Source organism: Miniopterus schreibersii (genome assembly GCF_964146895.1).
Source record: "Miniopterus schreibersii genome assembly, chromosome: 1".
In the NCBI taxonomy this organism is placed as follows: Eukaryota; Metazoa; Chordata; class Mammalia; order Chiroptera; family Miniopteridae; genus Miniopterus; species Miniopterus schreibersii.
In genome coordinates this window covers 14,169,117-14,195,594 of record NC_138101.1, presented here as the reverse complement: position 1 = coordinate 14,195,594, position 26,478 = coordinate 14,169,117, and the positions used below count along the sequence as shown (strand labels likewise).

Sequence of the window (26,478 nt, the reverse complement as noted above, 5' to 3'; positions counted from 1 at the left end):
AGCGGGAGAGAAGAAACTATTACAGATAAAAATGCATGATCCTTGTTTGGATCCAGTTTTGAGTAAATTAATTGTTAAAAAAAAAACCCAAAAACACAACTGTGAACAGTATTTCTGAGACAATGTGATAAATCTGCAGGGTCTTGGCTTTTATACCAAAGAACTGTGGACTTTGTTAGGTATAACGATGTTTAAAAAAGGAAGTTATTTGCTAGAGACCCACTACTTGCAGAAATGGTAGCTGAAAGGATAGGACGTTTGAGACTGACATTAAAATATCCCAACAGTTGGAGGAGAAACAGGTGCTGGTGGTGATGAAGACAATGAAACAGAATGGATTAAAAACCCACTGAGGCCAGGTGCATAGTCACCTTACACTACTTTCCCCCTTTCACTAAGTTTGAAAGTTTTCATAATAAAAAGTTAAAAGAAAAAAAGAAAAACAGGTGTAGGGGTTGAAATGTTTATTTATCTTTGAGAATCTAAGACTTTGCTGATGAGACAGCAGTCTCTGCCAGAGCAACCATGCTAAACATTTTGTGGAGGTTCTCAGGATGGTTTTCCAAAGCCCATTTGATAAACATTGCTGCTCAAAGAGATGCTTTTCACATTCTTAGTAAATCAACTCCTTGTGGAATGGGGACTATCTTGGCCCAAGATACCCAATGTCAACATCACTCCCTGCAGTCACTGTGACGGCAAAAGGAAAAGAACTCCTGTTTCTCTAAATGCCTCTGGGGAGCAGTGAGGAGCCAGCTCTAGGTGGGCACTACTTCCTAGACCAGGTATTATCCATTTTCAATTTTTTAAAAAGACAATAAAGCAGCAGTTAATGAATGTGACATTTTCAGATAAAGTGAGGGCCACGAAAATATTAGTAAAGAATGAACTGGCTATCAAAAGGCAATTTTTAATTTAAAAATAAATTTATCTTAATTCACGGTGGGTGTTGGGGGGAAAAGAAAACTGAAGCATACATACAGTCAGCATTTTTCAATGACTGCTTCTTTTTGGAAGGTTTGGAGATGACTTTTATCCGCTTGCTGAGGAACACACCAATGTCATCACTGTTGCCATAGAACATCTTTACAGACAACATGAAATGCTTTCTCTTGTCAGAGTCGGATATGTACAATGTTTTGGCTGTGCAATAGTTCTGTGAAAGAAAAGGAAAGTTTTAATAGTACCAAACCTTGTTGGTTATGTATCTATACTCTGTGTGGTCATGGCGAGGTCTGATCAGGTTTAAGTCAATTTCAATGAGAAGCTGAATACAACCAACTATAAAAATTACTGAAATTAATCTCTGAAAACAAAGTACAGCCTCCCTTATGAAGTATATAAAACACTAACACTGTGAACCATTTTACCCTCTTTAAAAGACTTAAACAGTCTTTTCTTGTTTTATATAGCTCTACATCTATATCACAGAACTATCAATATTAGTGGTAATTTTTAAAAACAGAATTTTATAGCTAAAAAAAATCTAAGACTCTTTCTGTAAAGAAAACATAAATAAGGCTATCACAATTCAATAAAATTATTTAAAAATTTCAGCAGTGATCCTTCCCCAAATAGTGCATACAATGTGAACACCAGAGTAACCACCAATAAGTCTGAGAAAAACAACATCAGTACTAACTGGATGATTACAAAATATCTTATTCCAGAAAGAGCTTATATGAGTATACCTTAAAGGACTCTTCTTTAAAAATTGTTAACTTTGCCCACTGGGATAATTCATATTGTATCACTACAAGAATTGAATTTAAAGGTACTAGAAAAACTAAACACAGCAAGACATTATTTCAATTTAGTATTTACAATATAAGACAAAGCCTAGGAATATGGGTATCCAAATACTATATATTTAAAAATATAGTATTAAAGAGTTATAGCACTTGCAAAACAGCAAAGACACTTGAAAATGCTACTATTTCAAACATATATGACAATTCTTTTTTTTTTTTTTTTTTTTTAATATGTCTTTATTGATTTCAGAGAGAGGAAAGGAGAGGCAGAGAGAGAGATAGAAACATCAATGATGAGAGAGTCACTGATCGAGCCCACAATCCGGGCATGTGCCCTGACCGGGAATCGAACCCTGATCGCCTGGATCCTAGGTCAATGCTCAACTGCTGAGCCACGCCCGGCCGGGCCATATATGACAATTCTAAGATCTTTCCTATTCCCCTGATCTCTGTGAATTAAGGAAGGGGCTAAATTATTGATCTCCTTTTCCAGGTTGGACAAATGATGCTCAAAGACAGCTTAAATATTTAAAATATCTAAATTATATATATTTTTTTTTTCAAGAGGATATTAAATCGTTTATTGATTACACATGATAATGGATGATACACAAGCTTCATACCCATCTATATTTTTATCTGGTACCATAATTCAATTTAGATATATTGCATAGGATGTGCCAACAATCATTAATAACTAAATAAACTCCATGAATCTGCTGGGGTGACCCTTTTAATGGTGAACTCCAGGCCACAACACAGTAACTGTCAATTCAACTACACCAAGGTTTCTGAAGACAATGGCTTCTGTGCCCAAGCAGGTTGTAAATAAATTTCAAATGGAACCTGGCATCACCCTGAAGGAATTCTAACTTCACACTGTTGGGGTAATTTACCAAGATGGCTTCAGAGCAGACTAACTTCACACAGCACATTTAAAAAAATACACATTTATTCAGCGTCATGATCAGACTAAATTATATTTTTTAAAAGATCAATGCTCTACTTTAAAATTAGGCTAAACAAGTTTCTGACTACCTCTGTTGTTTCTTTTAAAATGCAGGGCAAATGGTACTGATTTAAGAAATAAGCTAATGTGCTCTAGGTTTTTAATCTTTAAACTTTACTCAAAGGCAATTTTAGAAGCAGAACAAAAATAATGCCATAGTTTATTTTAATTCTCAATAGCAATGTTATATTAAAAAATTTAGATGCCACCTTAAATATTTTACACTCGAATTACATTTTTATAAATCCAAAAGGCTGGTAAAAGCTTTGCAAGACTTTGTTCTGCAGAAGACAAAATTAGGATAAAGCTAATCATAATAATAAAAATAAATAAAAACAACAGAGCTTTGTATTCACACAGATCCTTTCACCTGAGGATCTCCAAGCATTCACAGATGTTGTGGAAGGAGCCATGGGTAAAATACTTTAAAAGCACTTATGGTCAAATTAAGCCTAAACTATGGAATTATTCTGCAATACAAGGCAAAGCCTAGGAATATGGGTATCAGTATACTACAGCAGTCACAGTGAACAAAAATGAAATATGTATCTAAATGGAGACAATGACATTCTAATGGGAAAACTTTTAAATGTTAAGATCACTAATTTGAGTGTTAACATTAAGGGATACAATCAATATCAGAAAAGAGAAAATAATGAAACCCAAATGATAAAATAGACTGGCAAACAGGAAAGGAAAAAGAGTAACAAAGGTTGAACCTATACACAAAGGGCTTTATTTTGTTTGGAAAAAGCAAACACACATATCTCCTTGGAAAGAAAGGAAATATATCTCTGATTACAAAGGTAAGCAGTTTGAATACACACACGCACACACACGGGCACACATAAAAATCATACCTGAGATAATTTTATTAGAACTATTATAACAAAAACATATATAATGCTACTGACCACAAACTTGTCACATTCCATAAGAGAAAAAGGGAGAAGTCAGTGACTCAAAAAAGTATGGTGGCTTTAAGAAAGTGAGTAAATAAAAACTAGTTACATTTGTTCCGTCATACCAAAAGGCTAAATTAGCTAACAAAATTCTAGAAAATGGCACACAATAAACCTTTCTCTAAATAACAGTTTAACTTAAAAATGACTCAAACATCTGGCCTGAAGTGAGAAATACCAGATCTAATGCTGCAAAAATACTGTGGAAATAGTTAAATTATAAAATTTGAATTATAGAAACAAACAAAGCTAGCAAGAAAGGTATGGAGGGTGTAATTTTTAAAAGTAAGAAGACACAAGTGTGCTAATTAGGTAAGTAATTGATATGTTGCAGAGCTTACCTAGCTCCAGCTATGCAAGATGTGAAATTAAGGCAATGAATACTTAACAAATTAACAATATCATTAAATGAAATCTCGGATCTGAAACATGGTCAAATGTCATGGCCTTTATAAAAATAAGGGCTATACATACTAGAGCTCTATTGTAATGAAAATAAGTACAAATACCCAATAATGTAAAATATTCCTTCTTTTTCAATAATGACAAATTGTACCATTCAATGTTGAAAAAAATAACATTACCTTAAATGAATGGAGGTTAAGTGAGACAGATAGGAGCAAAGAGCTCTTTCTTAAGCTCAGCCTTCCACTGCTCAGACCATCTTTGCCTACTTGGCCTAAGCATACCATGTTCTTATGCCTTGATGCCCCAAGTACATGATTATGTCATTCTTCTCTGCCTGGAATGCCTTCTGCTGACTCTCAACCAGTCTTACTTTATATAGACTTCTCTAATACCATTTTTCATTCAAGCTAAATATTAACATATTATTTTGGCTTAGAGGCATTGTGCTACCCTATTAGTAAGTTTTTAAAAAACCATTAATGCATGAGCTCTCAGACATTCTTTTTCTTCCTCTGTGAATTTCTCGGGCTTAGGGAAAGGATACAATGGTAGAAGTTGGAGCAAGATATACTAAGCCATGATGCTGGGAAAGGCAAGTGGGATGCTGTTTGTTTGATATTACTTCCCTTAAAATTGCTGAAAGCTGGAATTGGTCAAAGTGAGAAATAACATAGTTATTACATACATTGGTCGCTAGAATCCCTGGCTTCTGGATAACTATCCATCTAATCTGATTAATCATTCATAGTACCAAATGTAAAGATATAGCTTGCAGACATGGAACTCAGAGACTTTCTATGAGGAAAACAGATAAGACATGGCCAAGGCCTATTAGGTAAGCCCACCACTTAAATATAACCTTCACTTTTGCTCAAGGGTCATAACTTAGAAACACTTTTTACTGCTCTATTTTCTTTTAAGATGAAACATTTATTGTAATAAGTTTTATAGTAAACCTAACTTGAAATACATAGTTGACAAGTCTTACTGATAAAAATTATAACGAAACCAATGACATAAAAATACTCGTATTTGGAAAGGGCTGATATTAAGGCTTCTTACTGCTCATTATCTAAAAAAGGGCTGAAACTGAACTTGAAGAGCACAAACCCCTAGCTCACCACCCTCCATGTTGCCCTCCATCCCCCATCCCTAGTGCCAACTGTAATACAGCAAACACTAAGACATTCAATAAAGATGTATTGAATGAAAAAATAGCTTCTTATGCACTATTTTAAAAGACATTTATGTGGTCACTGAGATCAGAATTAACCATTTTTCAAATTTTAATATCAAGGGAAAACAAATATTAAGTGCTAAGTCAATAAAAAACTATTTTTAAATACCAAAGGTACAGATTGAAATGACTGCTTTCTAAGTTTACAAATACAATTAGTAAAACTAATTCATAAATTTCATTCCCTTGAAAATTAATCAAAGAAAATCCCTAAACGTTTGAGTAAATCTAATCATGGCTGTGCTTTCCTACAGCATAGTTCTACTCCACACAACGGCTAGGTAAAGCATTTATGATCTTTATAACCCATGTAAATGCTTCTAAGAATTTATCTATATCACTTTGTTTCTAGCATAAGACTAAGATTAAGAGAGCAGAGTAAAATACTACTGAACTCTGTATTTATCGTTGAGGAACACACCGTCAGATAAGTGATTGCCTCCTAAATGTATTACTTCCAATGGAAATCTAACTCACAGCCTGCTAGAACTGCTAGCAAGCTGAGTGCCACCATTAGACGTCAACAGCTTGAGCTCCATGAATCATAACTAGACCACAGCTATTTGAGAAGTTTATTTCTGGTTCTGATTTATGTATTCAAAAAACTGCTACCAATAGCCATAGGGGAAAAAAACCACTACCACAAAAACAAATAAGGGGACAATATTGGTGCCTTTATGGGGAATCAACAGCCTTAATTTACCTTTCCTTCTAAGTTCAGCTGCTGCATTTCTTGATCACTATTTCCTATTCCAATAAATGCACATGGTTGAGACTCTTGTTCAGAACAACCATCTCGTTCCATTTGTTCTTTTTTTTTCTTCCATCCACTGCCCATAAGATACACACAAGGAGGTGGGCAAAAAAACCTGGAACAATTAAAACAAAAATAATGCAATTAGATTCAAAAAAAGCATTTCCTTGTCTCGAACAAAAGAATATAAAATCATATTGAACTGCACTAAGTTAGCTCCTAACGAAGCCTTTTAAAATGCAAATAATCGTCTTGCTGGCACAGAAATCAAGACTTCCATTAAGACTACATTGGTTCAGATAAGGTTCACCTGTATTAGAGTTATACATTCAGTCAGACTACTTTTTAGAGCAGGGAACAGCTCTTCAAATTTTCAAAATAGCTCAGAATTCTAAACTATTGGAGTTCAGCAAATCTAATGTACTCTAACACATTATAAATGTGTACTCTAACACATCACAGAATCTGTAATTACTAGATAAGGTCTCAAAATGATGAGTATTAATTAATGACATTATTGCTATGGATATTACACTTAACTTTGATAATTAACCTAGAAAATAGAATTAGAGCAATGCCTAAAGTAGAAACTTTCAAAATAGTAATAAAACTAAGTAGTGCCCGGCCGGGCGTGGCTCAGTGGTTGAGCATCGACCTAGGATCCAGGAGATCAGGGTTCGATTCCCGGTTAGGGCACATGCCTGGGTTGCGGGCTCCATCCCCAGTCGGGGGCGTGCAGGAGGCAGCAGATCAATGACTCTCCCATCATTGATGTTTCTATCTCTCTCTCTCCCTCTCCTTTCCTCTCTCTGAAATCAATAAAGATATATTAAAAAAGAAAACAAAAAACTAGGTAGAATTAAAAGCAAGGGGAATGATCACTGAATTACTATGCTTTGTGTCTTACACCCTCAACACCTGATGCATGTGAATGACTGAAAGAATACACTGTATCCTTTTAACTCACAGACTACCAATACTGTACCTTTGTTTTGCCAGCTGCAAAAAACCTGCCCTCATAAATTCTTCCCACCTAGAAAAACTAACTTCCTTATAATCTTGTCTTTAGCAATTAAAAACACCTATTTCAAAGCCTAGCTCAAGCCCCATATGTTACATAGTTCAGACCACCAATCCAGACCTTACATAGATTAGAATTTGTTTTTGCTCAATTACACAGGCTGATTTGTACATACTTTAAAACATTTATGCCATGTGTCATAAGGGTCCTAAAAACTCAAATACCTACTCAAATAGTAGCCAAATAAGCAGTACAACATATAAATAGTACAACAAATAAGTAGGAATATTCTTTAATAACCCAAAGAAAGAGGTTCCCTCCCTTCTTTCTTGAACCATACAGCCCTCCTGGTAATTCCCACTTTTTGCATAGTTATGAGTATACAAAATTTTTTAATTCTTTTAAGGCCACTGTAAGAAAAACAATAGCTTAAATACAATGCTAATTAGCCACTGGTATGTGGCTCTGATAATAAGAAAACAATGGGGAATGGCAAGCCTGTAAGTAGATATCCACTCACACTGCTGAACTACAGGTATGTGGACCTAGTGTTGGTCACATCTTTCAACTGTTCAATAGATGCCTGAAATAAAATTTTAAAACATGGCCAAAAATTTATGCTTTTTAACACTTTGTAAGCCAACAATGTGCAGACTTAAAAAAACTGTACATGTGAATGTGTATATGTGCATACTGACACCACAGGCTGGATTTGGCGCTCAGCCCTTCCTACCAGTAGTAACACCTAGTTCTTGTTTGCTCCCCTCTCAGCACCCACTGCAACACTGATTGAAGTGAATTAAAATATATGACGGCATGTACTTTTTGCTCAACTTTTAAGGACTACTTTAGAGGCAATCTACATATAATTTACAAGAAGTGAACTGGGTTTATTAAATAATATTAATTCATCAAAGTACTTATTACACCCCCAGTCTGGACCAGGAGCTGGAAATATAGTAGTGGTTTTTTTAAATAAAAAAAAAAAAGGACAAAAATTTCTGTCCTGGTGCAACTCACATTCTAATAAGGGAGACAGACAATTTTTTAAAAAAGTAAATGAGTAAAATAATGTATATAGTCTGTTAGCTGGTGATAAGTCCTGAGAGAAAATAAATAAAGCAGGAAAAGGGGTAGTTAAAACGTCAGGGATCCAGCAGCTGGGGAGAGCTTTTGTAGGAAGGTGACCTGAGTCACAACCTACAGCCATACATATCAGAGGGAAAAGCAGCAGCAGAGGGAAGAGCAAGTGTAAAGGTTCTAAAGTCGGAAGGACCACCATGAGTGGTGGGGAAACGACAGACAGACCAGGCGGCTGGAGCAGGCAGGAGGAGGAAAGAAGAGATGAAGCCAGAGGTAATGGGAACGCAGACCAAGCAGGCCTTGGGGGTCAAGCTGAGTAGGGAGGGAAGCCTCTAGAGTCTTCTCATATTTATCTAAAGCATCAGAGCAGCTTTCCTGCCTGCACTCACTGTGACCTGGACACAGAGGTCACAGCTGAGGCAGGAGGCTCAGCTCCGGGTCACTACAAGTTTGGAGAGACTCCTGAATTAGCTGGGCTAGCTCTGGAGTTGGCTCACTCAAGGCTACACCAGGGATCTTTCCGGCCTCTACTGCTGAGAGCTGCCCAATGATTATCAGGCACAGACTCAAACACATCACTGGCACACTCTCAGGAAGTTGAGAAGACATCAATTTTGGAAACTTGTCTCCTATTAGTATTTTACTGAACACTGGTATTAAGACTCCTTAGTAAATTGGTATATCAGCTATAAAAATTCAAAGTCCTGTGCTTAGTATATACTGTACTAAATACAGTAGCCAAGTTGCAACAAGTTTTCGTAAAAAGTACTTTTATTTCACATCTGGAAAATATAAAGAGGAGAAAACCTGTAGTGCTGGTTCTCTCAAAAGGATGCTGATAAAATGGCATGGAACTAACGGGGTATACAATTAGACAAGAGGCAAGGAATCCTTTATCACTCACAACACTGACCAAGCAAGGTTCTTTACTAAAAGCGCTTTTTCAATCATGTAATAAACAAAAGACTCTTTAACTGCCTCTGACTAGCCTTGTTTTTTCTAATCAACTCTGTAACTATCCAAAAAAGTTGTGATGCAAGAAAATAGCAAATCCAATATAATCGAAACAAAGATTATTTCTATGTGATGAGTCATTTAAAAAATATTTTAAACATCCTAATATTGCTACCCCTCCCTAAAAACAGCTAATGAATCAAATTTTCATTTCAACAGACTTCAGTAGTACGTAGTAATATAATAAAATAGTATATGTACAAAAAAAGAGGAAGAATACAGACAAAAGAAAATAAAGGGGAGATAAGAAAAAAAGAGCCCTAGTTAACAATGAAAATTAAAATACACCTTTATAATGAGGTGTGAAATAGATTTTTTGAATTTGAGTAGTTCGTTAATATGTAACAAACACTCAATGAGTGAAAAGTTGACCATCAAGAGGCCAGTGTAGAGTTTAACAGCTGTTATGAAAAGATATCCTATGAAACAATGTGCCTTATTTCCTAATCTTTCCCAGTAGCTGTATCTGTATCTAAGCAACTATGACAAACAATACTTTTTTCTGCCACTTGGTGGTGATATAAACACAGTTATGATTTTACTCATTTCCTAGCTCAATCTCTGTATTTTCAGAGAATGATTCAACGTTTCCCTCATATCCTGATCTGAAAAATACCTACAGATTTAAATCAGCCTTTTTGTTTAGCTCAATATTTAAAACAAGTTAGGTTAGATGAAATCCAAGCACACTGAGGACAGGACGTGACCCGACTACCTTTGCAGAATCATTACCCTTTGACTATTCAATTCAAAAGCAAAAAACAGCCCCTGGCTGGTTTCGCTCAGAGATCAGAGCGTCAGCCTGTGGACTGTTTCCCGGGTTCAATTCTGGCCAAGAGCATGTACCTCAGTTGCAGGCTTGAACCCCGGCCCCCATCGGGGGCGCTTGCGGGAGGCAACCGATCGATGTGTCTCTCCTCACATCGATGTTTCTCTCTCTGAAAAGCAATGGAAAAAATATCCTCGGGTGAGGATTGAAAAAAAATAATTTTTTTTTAAAGCAACAAACAAATAAAACCAGAAAACCTGAAACTGTCTGCGCACCACAGTTGTCTCAATGAACACATTCTCGGTCCAGGTCCAACTTCAGAATCATAGTCTAATTATCTAAATGGCTTTACTGTTGTCTCAACAGCATCACCATCACCTTCACTACTGCTTAAGTACTTCCCATGACAAAGCTGAAGTACTTTCCTTGACAATGTTAATGTCAAATGGCATTCCCATTTCTTTAATGGAAAATATCCTCTACACAAATAATTTTTAAAAGTTTCTTTTTCACCTTGAAAAGATCTTCCTTCTTCAATGAAAAGGTAAAACCAACCACTAACATAAATGTGGTACCGGATGTGCTAAGCAAACACATTTTGTTATCAAGCTCAAGAACAATTTATAATTTTAGGGTAAAATTTCCTGACCAAATTTTTCTAGCATCATTCACTGGAGCTATTTTGTATGCTAAGAAGGCTGTGGTCATGTCCCCAGGTTATTTCATGTTTTATGCCTTAGCAGCTTTTCAGAAAAGCCCAAATCTGGATCAACAAGCAAGAAGGCACACCTTCCTCTTCCCACTGTGCACTCTGCCAAAGAGAAAGGGACCAGACCTCTTCCAGGAAAAAGCCTTGCCAGTCATCCAGGAGGCTGGGCTGCAAGAATATTTTCTTATTATTAATACTTTAAAAAAAACACACAAACACACAGGTAACTTTAACAGGTTTCCATCTTTATTGTAAAACTAATACATGTCTGCTCTAGAAACGTTAATACAAATATATGTAAAAATATAGGAAAGTAGTTACTCTAGGTCTTTTTATCGTTTTTCATTCTTTGAAGCCTTCATTCTTTGAAGGCTAGAAGCTCAGCTCTTCAAGCTTTCCTTTGACTGGTGTTTTAGAGTGGCCAGGCCATACCCAAATAGAAAATAAAGGCAACCACAATAAAAGATAACCCTTAAATCACCCATTTTAACTTGATAAGCCACTAGTTTCTTACTCATATACTTTTAACAGTGACTAATAAACAGGAACCTTCTCTGGACTTAGATGTAATTTTTTTAGTAGCTCTTCCCTTCTGTTATCTCCACTGGGCCTATTATCCATCATAGTATTAAATGACATTCTTAACTTTTAAAATTCCCAGTAAAGATCCTTTTGCACAGTACCTGGCACCTAACAGGTCATCAGAAATGAAGAATACATCAGTTAATGAATGAATCAGATGGTATTAAAACGCATCTTCAAAAATTCAGAGAAAGGAAAGCAGCAAGGCCAAAGTCGGCAGCTATACACTAAACACGTGTCTAATCATATTTCCATTAAATCTAGCCCAGCCTCCCTCAGCTCATGCTGAAGGAATAATCCCAGGCAAAGTTATGTTTATTTACAAAGTCTGTGTTCTTCAGGCATCTTAACCTCCTCATTCTCAAGCCCTGATCTAAATACCAACACTCACACACAAAATGCAAGGCTATGAAAACTAGGGCGATAAAAAGAATAAGAAATTTGGAATTACAGACCAAGGAGTTCTAATCCTGGCTACATCAATTTCTAACTAAGGTAAACCTGGGCACACGTAGTCTCTGATCTTGTTTCCTCACTCACAGAATGGGGATTGTAACATACCCGTTTACAAGATTATTCTGAGAATTACAATATAAAAACATTTGTAAAGGCATTTCCAAGACAATGCCTGGCTCATGACTGGGAAACTGTTTCTTCCTGAGATTCACTATGAGGTGCATGGCTGGCCTAATTTGAGACTCAGCTCAAGTGATGAAGGTATAATCTTGCTCTGTTTTGCTTACGAAAAACAAAACACAAAAAACAGATGATCGGCTATGCACACACACTCAATTTCACATACACACTGAATTTCCAGTATCAGCGTCATGAAAAAGGGGGCCACTACTTTGATTTGGTTTCTATGTCCCAAACTGCAGATACCAACTTTTTCCAATATTTAACTATAAATCAGATAATTAAGTTCTATTAGTAAAGATAAAATAGTCATAAATTTAGCAAGTCTGAATAATGATAAAAAAAAGAACACTTGGCAGTCTGAGTCCTAAATACTGTTTTCACTTGTTTGTCCTCTGAGATAAATAGCTTCACCTTCTTTTCAGCTCAGATTTAGAGAACTTTAGAAAGAGACTTTTTCTCCTAGCATGTAAATTAATTTAATTATATATTTACATTTCACTTCTCTTATATATACGCTAAGATTTCCTTTATCTCACAAATTCTACTATTCCACCCATTCCTTTCAACCCAACACCTAAACCTGAGTTTTCATTTCTTTTCCCACTTTAGTGTGGTGTCTTTCTAGCCAATTCAAAAAAATCTTTCATCTTCCCCCACAAGCAAGCCTTTTGTCCATGAAATGTTTAACTCGAAACTATTAACAAGAAAATTCTAGAAACCAAGTGAAAAAACAAACCGAAGTCTCCAATTATACATAAAAAATGCTGAAATTTATAAGATACTGTGACAAGTACTAAACATAAAGATCACTTTGTAATAATTTAGTTTTGGCCAATCTTATTTCTAAGTCATCTGTAGTACCCACATTTTTTTCTTACTCTGAACAGGCACAGGGCCGGGGGAGAGGACGGGAGCGCTTCTTTACAATACTCCATAGTTCAATCCAGGCTTGCTTAGCCTTTTCCTTTCTGAAGTGGCACTCTGGGCCACATTTGTTTATGACACTACATTTTCCACCAAAAGGAACGCTACTTTTTGAATGAGCTAATATATCACAGAAATACTTACAGAACATCATGCAGCCCAAAATAAAAATTATAGATTATTATGTTTTGTGATTATTAGGGATTCAGCCAGATGATCTTTACTAAATCTGCCACAATTCACTGTTTCTCCCTCAATAGAGACAAATCCCCTATTTTTCATTTTGTACTTGCAAATGACCCAAGAGAAACCATCCTCTGACTTGCATATTAACATGTCACCTGCAAATTCATGTGACAGCTACAATGAACTATCCACCAGAAAATAATAATCTTACCGTTTTTCATTTCCGTATGACTTCTGTGCAACTTTTGCGTGAAGAATAAGGACCGTTTGATCCCCTCGCTCTTTTAAATAGTTCCGCATAGCTTCCCTAAAGTGAAACACAAATACTACTATTACAGGGGTGAGATTTAGAATATTACTATGCCCTGTAATGAGAAAAATGCTTATGAGTATTTTTAAAACAAGCAAATCTAAAAATGAAAATAAGGCTTAAGACAGACCCATGGACTAAATTTAAAAAATATTATACGACGGGGGCAATACTGCTCATCTTCAACTCTATACTTTGTTCTTTAAACTATTTATCAGAATGAGTGTTTTTCACTGAATACAAAGCCATAAAAAACCATTAGGTCATCCAAATTTACTATTATATGTTCTTAAAATAACAACCCTTACATAGGACTAAGAAAGGACTATCATACAAAAACACAATTACTGAGTTAAGTTTTGGGATAAAACAACATTAATTCTTTCAAGTACAAAGTATTCCAACTACCTTTTATTATGTATAAATTATATTAAAAAGTCGTGTGTTAAATATAACTATTCATCCAATTACTCTGCTAAGCAGTACGATGGAGTATAAAGAACAGAAGGTCTACAGAGATCAAACTTACTATTCTGTATCAGCAGAACCCCAATTCTGGAGATGTTTCGCACATTACAAATTAAAGCAAAGTTGTTTCAAAGACAATCATCAAGAAACACTTTTAATAAGTTAAATGCTGTTTTATTTATATTATAAATAAAAGACAAATGTTTTAGGATAGCTAGACAACAGTAGTACGTTATTAAAGGTGGGGAATTCTGAACTGTCTCATTTAGAGAAACTAAGTGACCTGGGCAAATAATTTAACTTCTTCCAGCCTCAGTTTCCCATGTGATAACAGATGATAATGCTGACCAATGACAAAGTGGTTGAGGGATTATATGAGGTAATACAGAAGACAGCATTTACGAAAACCTGTTAGCTATAAGGCAGGGCAGTAACAATGGGATCCAACATATTATCCCTACCCCTTAAAGGGCGCTTAAAAGTTCAGTGATGACAACAGCTTGGAAAACAAACTGTAATGAAATACATGATCCAAAGAGAAGTATCAACAGAAGAATCTATAAGGGAAAGACTGTGTAAAGGAGAGGAGGGGTAATAAGGACTACGTGCTAGGAAAATTTCTCAGAAGAGGTAAATTCTGAAGGAACAGGAGCAGACACAATGAGAAGGCGTTCCGGCACCTGGGAGTAGTGTGGACAGTCACGCCAGACCCTGCCCGGTTGGGTACAGTGAGATATTCAAACTGAGGAGTAGGGCAGCCGAAACAACAGAACAGCAGCTAATAGTTCCTGAGTATTTATATTGTGCCAGGCTCTGGACTAAGCATTATTTCATTGAGTCCTCAAAATTCAAAAAGGTAAGTATTGTTAATACTATGTTGAATGTCTTGCCCAATGCCTTGCAATGAATAAGTGGCAGTCAGGAATTAGAATCTCAAATTCTCTTCAGATTCCACTGTGAGCCATGGCAGTGAGTAAAGCAGACAGGTTGGGGAGTCAAATTGTGGAAGGCCTGCCAAATCCCATAAAAATCTGACATTTGTAAACTAAATAGCATGAAAGTTTAGGCTAATTCAAATATCACTCTGATAGATGAGAATCAAAATGGTAGCAGTAAATAAAATTTTAAGACACCTAGAGAAAAACTTAAAATGTAAAATAAAATTCCATCTCTTTGAGAACTGAGAAAAGAATCATTTAATTTTATCATTACCCCATTATAGAAATATAGGATCTTTCAATCTACACAAAGGCAAGAAGAGATCTTGAGGTTTTTTAAACTATTAATTTTCCTTCTTAGTTAATTCTAGTGGTGGAATAGAGAAAGGATTAGAGAGCAGAGAGACAAGGCAAACTTGGAAAATGGCTGACACACTTGGAAAGAAGCCACAGAAGACAGAAGACGGAAATGACTTAATAACTCTTTGTATCTTGTGTTTAGGGAGAAGCGGGTCTACATTAACAGGTTCTGTTTGACAAATGTCAATGCTGAAGCGCCCCAGACCTCCACACTGAAAGTATCCAACAGGTTACCCATCTGTAGTTCCAGAGAGGGGTCTGGGCTACAAAAGTGGGATTCACTGGTATATAGTTGGCAAATGAAGCCACGGAAGTCAATGGAATCTCCCAGAATGAAAACGCAGCGATGGGAGGGTCAAGAACAAATGTATCAAATGAAGAACTGGTAAGGGGAGAACTGAGACTGTTTATGAGATGCTATGGAAGCACACAGCCTCGAAGGACAGAGGGGAGCAGTCAAAAGGTGAGATGCTGCAGAGGTCAAAGTCACTTATAGTAAGCCTAGCAAATGCCAGCTAACAGAAAGCCTTACAAATTATTTATAAAATCGGAGAGGCCACTGTGATATCTATTTGGAAATACGCTCTAGGAATGAAGAAAGAAACTGACTATGGAGGTAAAACAACTGAATGTCAGTATCAAGGGACCATTTAATGTTGGCATCCATAAATGATTCCAGTACTGTGCACTGTACGGTGTTTAGCAGAATCTCTTGCTTCAACCCATTAGAGAGCCAACAGTACCCTTCCTTGAGTTGTGACAAACAAACAATGTCTCTGGGTATGCCAAATGTCTGGGGGACGGGGAAGGAAGTTACCTGAGTTGAAAACACTACGTGAAAAAACCCCAAAATATTCCAATAATATGTCAAAATCATTCAATGTCTTAATATAGAATGAACTTGTATCACTGGAAAACATAATGTAGGTGGCTGCAAGCATCTTACCTGTAGAATTACTACTTTGTATTACTGAATTGTTAAAAAATAATGACAAAGTGAAAATTCATGATTTGTTGCCAGGCCGCGAACTAGGATCCAGATCAAGGTTCGATTCCCAGTCAGGGCACATGCCTGGGCTGCCGGCTTGATCCCCAGTCGGGGGCGTGCAGGAGGCAGTCAATCAGTGACAACTCTCTCATCACTGCTATTTCTCTCTCCCTCCCTCTCCCTTCCTCTCTCTGAAATCAGTAAAACCATATTAAAAACAAACAAAAAAATGTCAAGTTTTTCCTAAATCCCTTGAGATGTCCATATGATTTTCCTTTTTTTTGTTCTGTTAATATATTGAATCACATTAACTGATTTCCACTTCTGAGATAAACCTCACTTAGGTCCTAATATATTGTCCCTTCTACATATTGTTGGATTCATTTTGAAAATTAGCTGACTTTTGCTTCTATGTTCATAAGGAATACTGGTCTATAGTTTTATTTTCTTGTAACGGCTTTGCTTTTATTAACATGGCAATGCTGTCCTCGCAGAAAAAACTGGGACATATGCACTGCTAATTTTCTGGAACGATATATATATAGAACCGGCATGATTTATTTCTTAAATGCCTGGTAGAATTAACTCAACAGTGGAATCACCTAAGCCTGTAGTTTTCCTTGTGGGAAGATATATAATTACAAATTCAATTTCTTTAGCTATGGGGCTATTAAAATTATCAGTTTCCTTTTGAGTAAGCTTTAGCAGTTTGCTGGATTCAAGGAATTTGCATGTTCCTTCAAAAGTTGAATTTAACGGCAGAAGATTCTTCATAATATTTGCTTGTTATCCTCCAAGTATCTGTAGGATCTGCAGTGATGTCACCTTCTCATTTTCTATAGCCGTAAGCTGTACATAATTAGGGCTTCTATCTGGTATGACAGTCCTGCTTAAAGGAGTTCTTTAACATTTCTTGCAGCTCATGCCCAATTGCGATTCTCTTTCAGTTTTTACGTCTAAAAAGTCTTACTTGCCTCCTCTGGATATAGAATCCTAGGTCGCTCTTTTTTTTCCCCCTTGGGAAATTGTCTTGCTCCACTGTCTTCTTTCTACCTAGCAGGCTTTAAGATGAAAAATCTCGTCATTTCTCTTTGTTTCTCTGTACATAATTAATCTAAGCAATTTGATTATGATGTGCTTAGGCAGTTTGTATTTGGGGCTCAGAGTTTCTGGAAACTGTTTTACAGTTTGTCAAATTTAGAAAAATTTCAGCCATTATTTCTTCAGATGTTCTTTTAGTCATACTCTCCCCCCTTCAGTGACTCTAATTACATGTATATTAGTCCACTTGAACATAAACCATAGCTAAGGATCTTTTTTCTTCAGATTTTTTTCCATTTTGGACAGTTTCTGTTGCTGCCCTCAAGTTCACCAATCTCTTGATCAGTGGTGCACATCTGCAGTTAATCCCACAAAGTGTATCTTTTCATCTTTAGTACTGCAGTTTTCATCTCTAAAAATTTGATTTGGATCTTCCCTTTTTTATCTTCCACGTGTACTCTGTTTAACTTGTTTAATCTCTCTCCTAGCTCAGGGATGTGCAATTAAAGCCTGTAGGCCAAATCCAATCCACTATCTATTTTAGAAATAAAGTTATATTCCACTGGTTTACATATTATCTATGGCTCTTTTTATGCTACAACAGAGTTGAGTAGTTACAACAGAGGCTGTATGAGCCACACAAAAATGACACTATTTACCATCTGACCCTTTAAAGAAAAATTTTGTAAACTCCTGATCTAAGCATCTTAAACATATAGAAGACAAAGATAAACTGTTTTAATGTCTAATTTTATCATCTGTCATTTCTGGGTTGGTTTTGACTGATTCTTCTCTTCATTATGGGCCATATTTTCCTGCTTCTTTGTATGAACGGTATGTTTTGACTACATATTAAGACTCAATAATTAATTTTACCTTTTCAAATGCTGGATATCTGTCTATTCCTGTAAATATTCTTGAGCTTTGTTCTGTACACAGTTACCTGGAAAGAGTGTGATCCTTTTAATCTTGTTTTTAAGTTGCTAGGTGAAACCAGAGCAACATGTGGTCTAGGCCTAACCACTGCTGAAGCAAACCATCCTGAGTACTCCAGTTGATGCACAAGAATCATAAGGCTTTTCCATACTGGTTACTGGAACAGGTACAATTTGTAGTACTGAGTGAGCTTTAGGAATTCTTTCCTCTAATTCTTTAGGTTGGTTTCCCCCCAACCTTGAGTAGTTTCCTCACACACGTGCTGATCAATACAAAGCTGAAGGTAGAGGAAACTCTGCACAGCACTTTCCTCTCCAGTTCTATGCCCTGGAAAGTCCAGCCACCTTGGCCTCCCAAGATTCCAGGCTCCATCTCAACTCAAGGTGCTTACTAGGTTCCACCTGATTCCTCCCTATATCAGGTCCTGGAAACTCTCTCCAGGCACTAAACTGGAGCAACCTCAGGGTTCACCTCATTTGTCTCCTGTCTCTCAAGGATCACTGCCCTTTCTTGCCTGCCATCTAATATCTTGAAAACCACTGTTTCATATATTTTGTCCAGGTTTTTAGTTGTTTCAAGCCAGAGAGTAATTCCAGTCTCTATTACTCAATCTTGGCCAGAAGTGGAAGTCCTAAAAGCTACTAAAATTTTCCAAACAGGGAAAATTGCTTCCAGGGTAAATGGAAAATCATGATCATGTAGATGGGACCTAACTATATTATTGTATGTATTTAAGGAAAGGAATTTTCCTCATACTCATTATCACTGTAATGACTGCTATTTTTACAGAGGTATTCATTCAAGTAACTAATTTATTCATCAAAATATATTTTATTATTAAGTCAACTCTGCCCGGCCGGGAATGGCCCAGAGGTTGAGTGTCGACCTAAGATCCAGGCGATCGGGGTTCGATTCCCGGTCAGGGCACATGCCCAGGTTGTGGGCTCGATCCCCAGTCGGGGGCGTGCAGGAGGCAGCCAGTCAATGACTCTCTTTCCTCACTGATGTTTCTATCTCTCTCTCTTCCTCTCCTTTCCTCTCTCTGAAATTAATAAAGATACATTAAAAAAAAAAAAAAGTCAACTCCAACCTACTGCTGCTAGTAATGAAATAAAAATATTTATCAATTAAATTTTAAATTGCCTATACATATGAATTCGGAAACTCCACCTAGGATTTTTTCAAAAGATATAAAAATAAGTGAAAATATATTTACATGAGTCTGTGAGACAAGTTATAGTCTTCCAGCCCACTTCATGTGGAATATTTATGTAATGCCTTTTTAAAGGATTTTTCAAAAAAATATTGGATTTCAGACTTACAGAAAAGTTGCAAAAGTAGTACAAAAAATTCCTAGTCCCCTTTCCCCCAGATTCCCCAAATGTTAACATTTTACCATATTTGTATACTGTTTTGAAATAGTTTAAGAGCACACTGTAGATATAAAATCCCTTTACCCAAAATACTTTAGTCTTTATTTCCTAAAACAAAGATACTCTCTTATACAATCACAATGCAATAGCACTCATACAATATTTGTATTTACAGATTTTATTCACGAGTTGCCACTGCCATTGTCCCACCAATATCCATTATTTGGGGGTGGGGGGTGCAATGTTGAGAAACTATTGCCCTGAGGCAAAATCAGGGTGGCCAAAAGTTTTTCTAAATTAAGCTGGAACAGACATGCCATTCATTTACACGTTTTCTGTGGCTAATTTAGGAATATAAGAATAGAGTTGAGAAGTCGAAACAGACTCACTGTGGCTCAAAAAGCCTAACATGTTTGTTATCTGGCCCGTTACAGGAAATGTTTTCTGACTCTAGCTTTAGATAAAAAGAAAACTTTTTCTGGTCCAGGATTTAGCTGAATTTAGTTGTCATGTCTTACTGGTCTTCTTTAATCTGCTATTCCTCAGTCTTTGGTTTTGAATGATATTGAAATTTTTTTCTTTTAATAATCTTTATTGATTTCAGAGAGAGGAAAGGAGAGGGAGAGAGAGAGAGAGAAACATCAATGATGAGAGTCATTTATTGGCTGCCTCCTGCACGTCCCCGACTGGGGATGGAGCCCGAAATCCTGGCATGTGCCCTGACTGGGAATCGAACCCCAATCGCCTAGATCCTAGGTCGACGCTCAACTGCTGAGCCATGCCCGGCCAGGCTGATCTTGAAATTTTTGAAGAGTAAATATCATTTATTTTACAGAATGCCCCTCATTTAAATGTGTCCGATGTTTCCTTATGCTTATATTTAGCTTACACATTTTTGGCAAGAACACCACATAAGTAGTAATGTTGTGTCCTTCTCAGGATGCACAAAACATTTATTTGTCCATTGCTGGTGGAATTAATTTCGGTAACTAAATTAAGGTGATGTCTGCCAGGTTTCTTCATTGACGTTCCTGTTTTTCGCTTTATAATGATACACACTTTGTGAGGACACACTAAGCATTCACTGATGATTTTTGCCTAAAACAATTATCATTGTAGTGGTTCCCAAAGTGTGATTTCCTGGTTCCATCATTCCTTCTACATTAGGTGGATTTCTTCTGTATGGAAAAGCTATCTCTTCTGCTTCATTTTACTGAATCATTGAATCATTTTTTAACTCAGTGTAGACTTCTAAACTGTCATTTTATTATATGGATTTTAATCCATTACTATCATTATTTATTTTGATGATCAAAGTGCCCATGACTAGGCTAAACGGAAGCCTCTTCAAGCTGGCTCCCTTTGAATCCCTTTGGCATGTCTCCATCATTCTTTGAGTGCAACAGCTTTTTTAATAATAGGAAAAATGTGGATATTACCCAAATGGCCATTAATGTGAAAACTAAATAAAAGCAGTGTGAAGACAATGTAGAGAACGAGGAAGATGATGTGCAGAACACTGGCCAAGTATGATGTCAGATAAAAAGAAAAGGGACAGGCATGTGTTTATGCATGCTTACGATCCTCCTGAAAGACACTCACAATGCAGGGTTAGCATTAACTCCAGGACTGACACTGTAGAACTGGGTGTCTTACTTTTTATTTTATAACCACTGTTAGAAATTTAAAAAATCATCTTCAAAATTAATACTTTTAAATTTAAGATTTGTAATTAAAATATTATAAAATTAATTTATATAATTAAAACACAGTATATTTACAGACTCACTAAAGTGGGTACAATCTTGTGTTTTCTATAAAATTCTTTTCTAAAAGCATTTATTAAATATCTTTCAAGTCCCACTTATCATCAACAAATTGTGACTGTCTAAATGCAACCAGATATGGGAAACGGTTTTTACATTGTAGCCCTTGCTATATTAACTATATAATACCCAAGATGAGTTATTCAAAGGTTTCATTTCCCCTCTGACATATATCCTCTCACCCTGTTATTTTATGGGGGGTAGGGAGGGTGGGAACAAGCTTACAATCTAGATACCAATACATTAATAACTCCTTTTCAAGAGCACCTAAGAGATTTGGAAACGAGGGGACGGCTCGCCGGTGTGTCGGGTGAAAGGCTGGCCCACGCAGCACTTACCTCGTGAGTCGTTTGGGTGGAGGCCGCTCACCAAATTTTCTGGAAAAAAAAAAAAAAAAAAAATTAAACAGGCATACAACACACTCCATAGCAAGCCCTTCAGGAAGCATGAGGGCTCCTTCATAGCATATTCTTCAGCCCCACCTGCCAGGGAAAAGAGGTGCCCTTTGCAAGCATCTAAGCCCAGGAACAGCAGAGCACAAAAGTGGTTCCTAAGCAAAAGCGGCGCCGCCTGAGTAGGCCTCACACACCCCTGTGCGCACGCGGCCCTCCCGCCAGGCAAGGACTTCGGGTGCCTGCAGGACCACGACCCAAAGACCCCCCACTATCTGCAGCACCCAGAGAAACACAGCCGAGGGTGTGCACAGCTCGGTGCTTATCAGATGCCGGCGCGAAGCTATCCATTTTTTACACACTACCCTCTTTAATCGTTATAAAGTGATCCTGTGCGGTACGTATGCGCCCATTTTAAAAGATGTAGAAAGCAACTTGCCCAATGCCACAAAGTAAATGGCAGGGAGAACTGAGATTCAGACGCACCTGCTAACCCAGCCAGCCCATGGTGTGTGTGCTTCCTGAAGAAGGGGCTAAATGGACTGACAGGAGCACCTCGACCGGCTGGCAGGGGGCAAAGCCAGTTACTCAGGGGTGAGCTGTAGTACTATTTTTTAGCTATAACTGGTTAGGCCAAAATAACTAAATAAAGGAATTAAGTATGATGTTAATAAAGACAAATAAGTTTGAGAAGAAACTAACTCCTATGTGGTAACCTACTATTTCCTTTAAATAGGAAATCAGATCTTTCTGAAAGAGAACTGGAGGCACGGAACTTGAAAAACCCATAAAATTTCATTTTCTTTTTTAAGCAACATTGCAGTTATAAACAGGTTAAGTAGCTTGTTCATAATCACAGTTACAGGCCGTGGAGCCTAACTTGACTTAAGATTTCTCTGTATTTGTGATGTGCCATAAAGTTATTAACTTTGATGATAAAAGTCTTAGAATCCCAAGCAGTTCATTTTTTTTTTAATCCTCCCCAGAGGATATTTTTTCCATTGCTTTTCAGAGAGAGTGGGAGGGAGAGAGAAGGGGGGGGAGAGAAATCGATGTGAGAGAGACGTATCAATTGTTTGCTTCCCTCATGTGCCCCGATCGGGGACAGGGATGGAGCCTGCAACGGAGGTATGTGCCCTTGGCCGGAATCGAACCCGAGACCCTTCGGTCCACTGGCCAACGCTCTAACCACTGAGCCAAACTGGCCAGGGTCATGCAGTTCATTTTGTTGAGTAATTTAATGCTATATGACACTGTCTATAAACTCAATGTATAATCAATGGGTGTCTGTGACTTTGAATTTTTTAGTATTTTCATTACCCTGAAATATTGAAAAGTGGCTTCAGTTGAAGTAGCACCAAAAAATGAGCAAATAATCCACATTTCTTTAAGAAGAAAGACTTACTATTCTCTTTGATTTTATACTATAGAATATTCAATTTTTAAAATTAAAATGGAAAAAAAAAATGCAACGTTTCAGTAGTAACATCAGCAAAGCTGCTGAAGACCACAGGTTTTAAAACGCTGAACTGTTGGCTAATCCATGAACTGCAGTTATGGACTTAAAGGCAAAAATCTACTCCTAAATATTTTTTCATAGAAAAAATTTTTTTGAACCTTAGAAAGTAATTAAATGTAGCATTACAGCATATGATTAAAATAAAACGGCCTCACTAGGTTAGACATAGAATATTTTACAAAACCCACGGGGTTTAAGACATCTTTAAAACACTTCTTTGCATATATATTTTAAGAGCAGAGTTAACTTTATAAAGAGAAACAAAGTGAGATGTGGCCAGAATCTACCTAAGGACTTATAATGCTGAAAATTTTACACTTAACAAATGAGATAAAACTTTTCCATGATGCCACTACCCTTTGTAGTAGCTACTAATACTCGAACCACCAAGCGCCCTTTGGGATCTAACACAGGGCCTAACAGAGGTTTATTACATGACTAGTTGATTACATTCTGAATTCAAATGTAAATTTTCTTCCTGCTGCTCTGCAATGGTTTCAAAATTAGATTAACAACTTAATGTTAACAATGGTCTTCTTTGGAATATACATTACATGTCAACGATTACATAATACACTTGTCCAACACCCACTCTTACCCCATAGGAAACATGAACAACAGAACCCAATCGTTTGCCTACTGAACGTGAACAGCATTTCAACACTGATGCACCGTTCTATCCTCAGTCAGGAATCATCCTCAGGCTAGGAATCTTACCAACATTAGTAACATCAAATTGCTTCTTCAGTATATAATACAGCATCTCCAGTAATTGTTGAGTGCATCCCAATTCTCCTTTTAATGCATATTCCATCATATGCCCATTTATCATTAAAACTAATGGTAACTTATCTCTTGGAATGGGGGAAGAATACAAAAAGGGGTTTTCTGAGAAAATTCATGAAATCATTTAGTAGGTCCACTGATGCAGTATTTGCAAAAAAGAAATGGAAAACAGCCTATTAAGTCACACAACTTTGAGCAAGACATGTCAGCCTTTGTCATACTTCAATTACTAGTTTTGAACTTGCTCTTACCCTAGGAACCACATTAAATAGCAATACTGCTTAAAACTTTCCAGGTGTAACCAATGGACCTTGGCTGCTGTAACAAAAATGATCAAGGCATGAGGTATTCTCCTCTCCTGGACTATCACATGTATGTAACATGTTTCACAAATAGAATATACTATGGCCCCATCAGGTAGAGTAACATGTTCCCCTTCTTTTTCCTCTACTGGATAGAACATTTGAAAAGCACCGTTTCCTTGATTTTTAAAATTCACTTATTGTGTCTTTTCTTTTTCAATAATTAAAAGCAAACAAACAACTTTATAACACACTATCAGCAAGTTTGTAAAGAAGCAGGAATAGTGGAAAGATATAAATGCAGGGTGACTGAGACCATTACCTCCAGCCATTCTCAGTATCTGGCTTTTTGGGTATCTCCAATATTATTACCAGGTTAAGGGTACCTTTCCAAAAATCCATACCTGGGGATGGATTTTTCCCACAGTAAATCTGCAGTAGCCACAAGCCTCATTGTCCAGATGGCACAACTGAGTTGTGAGACCAATGACATCCACTGACATCACATATAAAGACCTTATATGAAAATTATGCACCTGAAAACCTATGGATGGCTTCAGCAAGAGGCAGCAATGAGACGATGAGTGTTTCACGTATACTCCAATTTATGTATCAAGAGAATGACTGGGACAAACTGACATCAAGTGACTCCTATTGTGATGCATCAAGAGGAGCAAAGTGTCACTTCTATGATATTACTGCCCCCCAAATGCAGAACCTGAATCTAAACATGAAGAAACATTAACCTAAATTGTGGAATAGTCAACAAAAGCATCAGTTATGAAAGGCACACAAAAAACAAGGAACTGGCCCAGATTAAGAGACTGATGAACCACGATAACTAAATGCAACATACTATCTAGAATTTACTTTTGCTATATAGAACACTGCTTAGACAACTGATAAAATCTGAATAAAACCAGATTAGAGAACAGAATTATATCAATTTGATTCTCTGGTTTTGGTAACTGTACAGAGGTTAACAGAATGTCCTTATTTTTAGAAATGCCAGCTTTAGTATTTAGGGCATGATGTCTGCTTCTTCCCTCAAATGGTTGGGGGGGGGGGGAGAGAGAAGAAGAAAGCAAATGTGGTAAAAATGTTAATACTTGTAGTATCTGGGGGAAATTCTTTGTAATATTCTGCACTTTTTCTATAAATTGAAATTACATCAGAATTAAAAGGCTACACTCAGAGAAGCACTAATTTCCTATCAAACTGCTGGCCTAATCCTGCTTGACATGAAACCTAGTGGTGAAAAACCTATCCAAAAATAATAATAATAATAATAATGGAAGGTGTTTTCTATAGCTATAAATACATAAAATTCAGAATATCCCAAGACATCTGCTATGGGAGCCACACCTGGCTACGGCACACATTTAAGTATATAGGCACGTGTGCGACTGCATGTATATATTGTATAAATTTGACAATTAATCTTTCATTTTCCCTGAACAAGGGGAATAAGTTACAACTGCAGTGGGAACTATGAAAGTTTCATGACTTTAGTGTTTACACTACCAGTCATTTTCTACAAAGTACATTTTTTTTCTGAGTTGAAAAGGACCCAGAGTCTACACAGAGATGTTCAGTTTAACAAAGAGGTTTTGCAGTCTTCATTTTTCTGTTGGTAGAAATTATACAGACACACTACCAGCCCAACCTCCATTAAACCATGTTCGGCTAATCTCTTAAACAGCCAAACCTCTAATACACACATGGCTTGCTATTCTAAAGTATTTGGATTTGAGGTGCATCAGCCCTTTATTTCCCTTTTAAGAACTGTAGATCAGAACACTTATGGATAGGACAGCCCAAAGAAAGTCTAATGCATAAAGGAAAGGCTATGATTTGGGTAAGAAGATAAGCTGTTTCAAAGGAGCCTGTCCCTAAGGGGGAAAAATTAAAAATAACAATTATCATTTTAAAACATGTAAAATAGGACATTGAGTTAAAAGGGAGAATATTCAATAAGCAAAAATAATAAAAAGATTAAAATGTGTATGTTCAGAATGGGGAAGAGCTTTCCAAAATGTTTCTAATAACACCACTGCATGAATAAGGAAATGCCTTTCTGCTTGAGTGTTAATACCCAAAACAATACGTTTCTTTTGAATTGTAATTTAGCTTTCTGTTATCACATGCCATATTATAATAATCAAACCTACATTTGCGGTAAATTCAAAAA

The 26,478-nt window shown here is 36.7% G+C and overlaps 1 protein-coding gene across 7 annotated transcripts in view; it reads right to left on the bottom strand.

Moving 5' to 3' along the window:
• The window catches only part of RBPJ (recombination signal binding protein for immunoglobulin kappa J region), a 186,669-nt gene that overhangs the window by 10,823 nt on the left and 149,368 nt on the right, over nt 1–26,478 (bottom strand). For all 7 annotated transcript variants that reach the window (XM_081130719.1, XM_081130718.1, XM_081130722.1 and 4 more), the window contains 4 exons: nt 21,627–21,665; nt 13,260–13,355; nt 6,071–6,236; nt 982–1,156 (listed from right to left, as the gene is read on the bottom strand). In XM_081130719.1, coding sequence (XP_080986845.1) covers nt 982–1,156; nt 6,071–6,236; nt 13,260–13,355; nt 21,627–21,665 — 476 coding nt within the window. The remainder of the gene's footprint in view (nt 1–981; nt 1,157–6,070; nt 6,237–13,259; nt 13,356–21,626; nt 21,666–26,478) is intronic.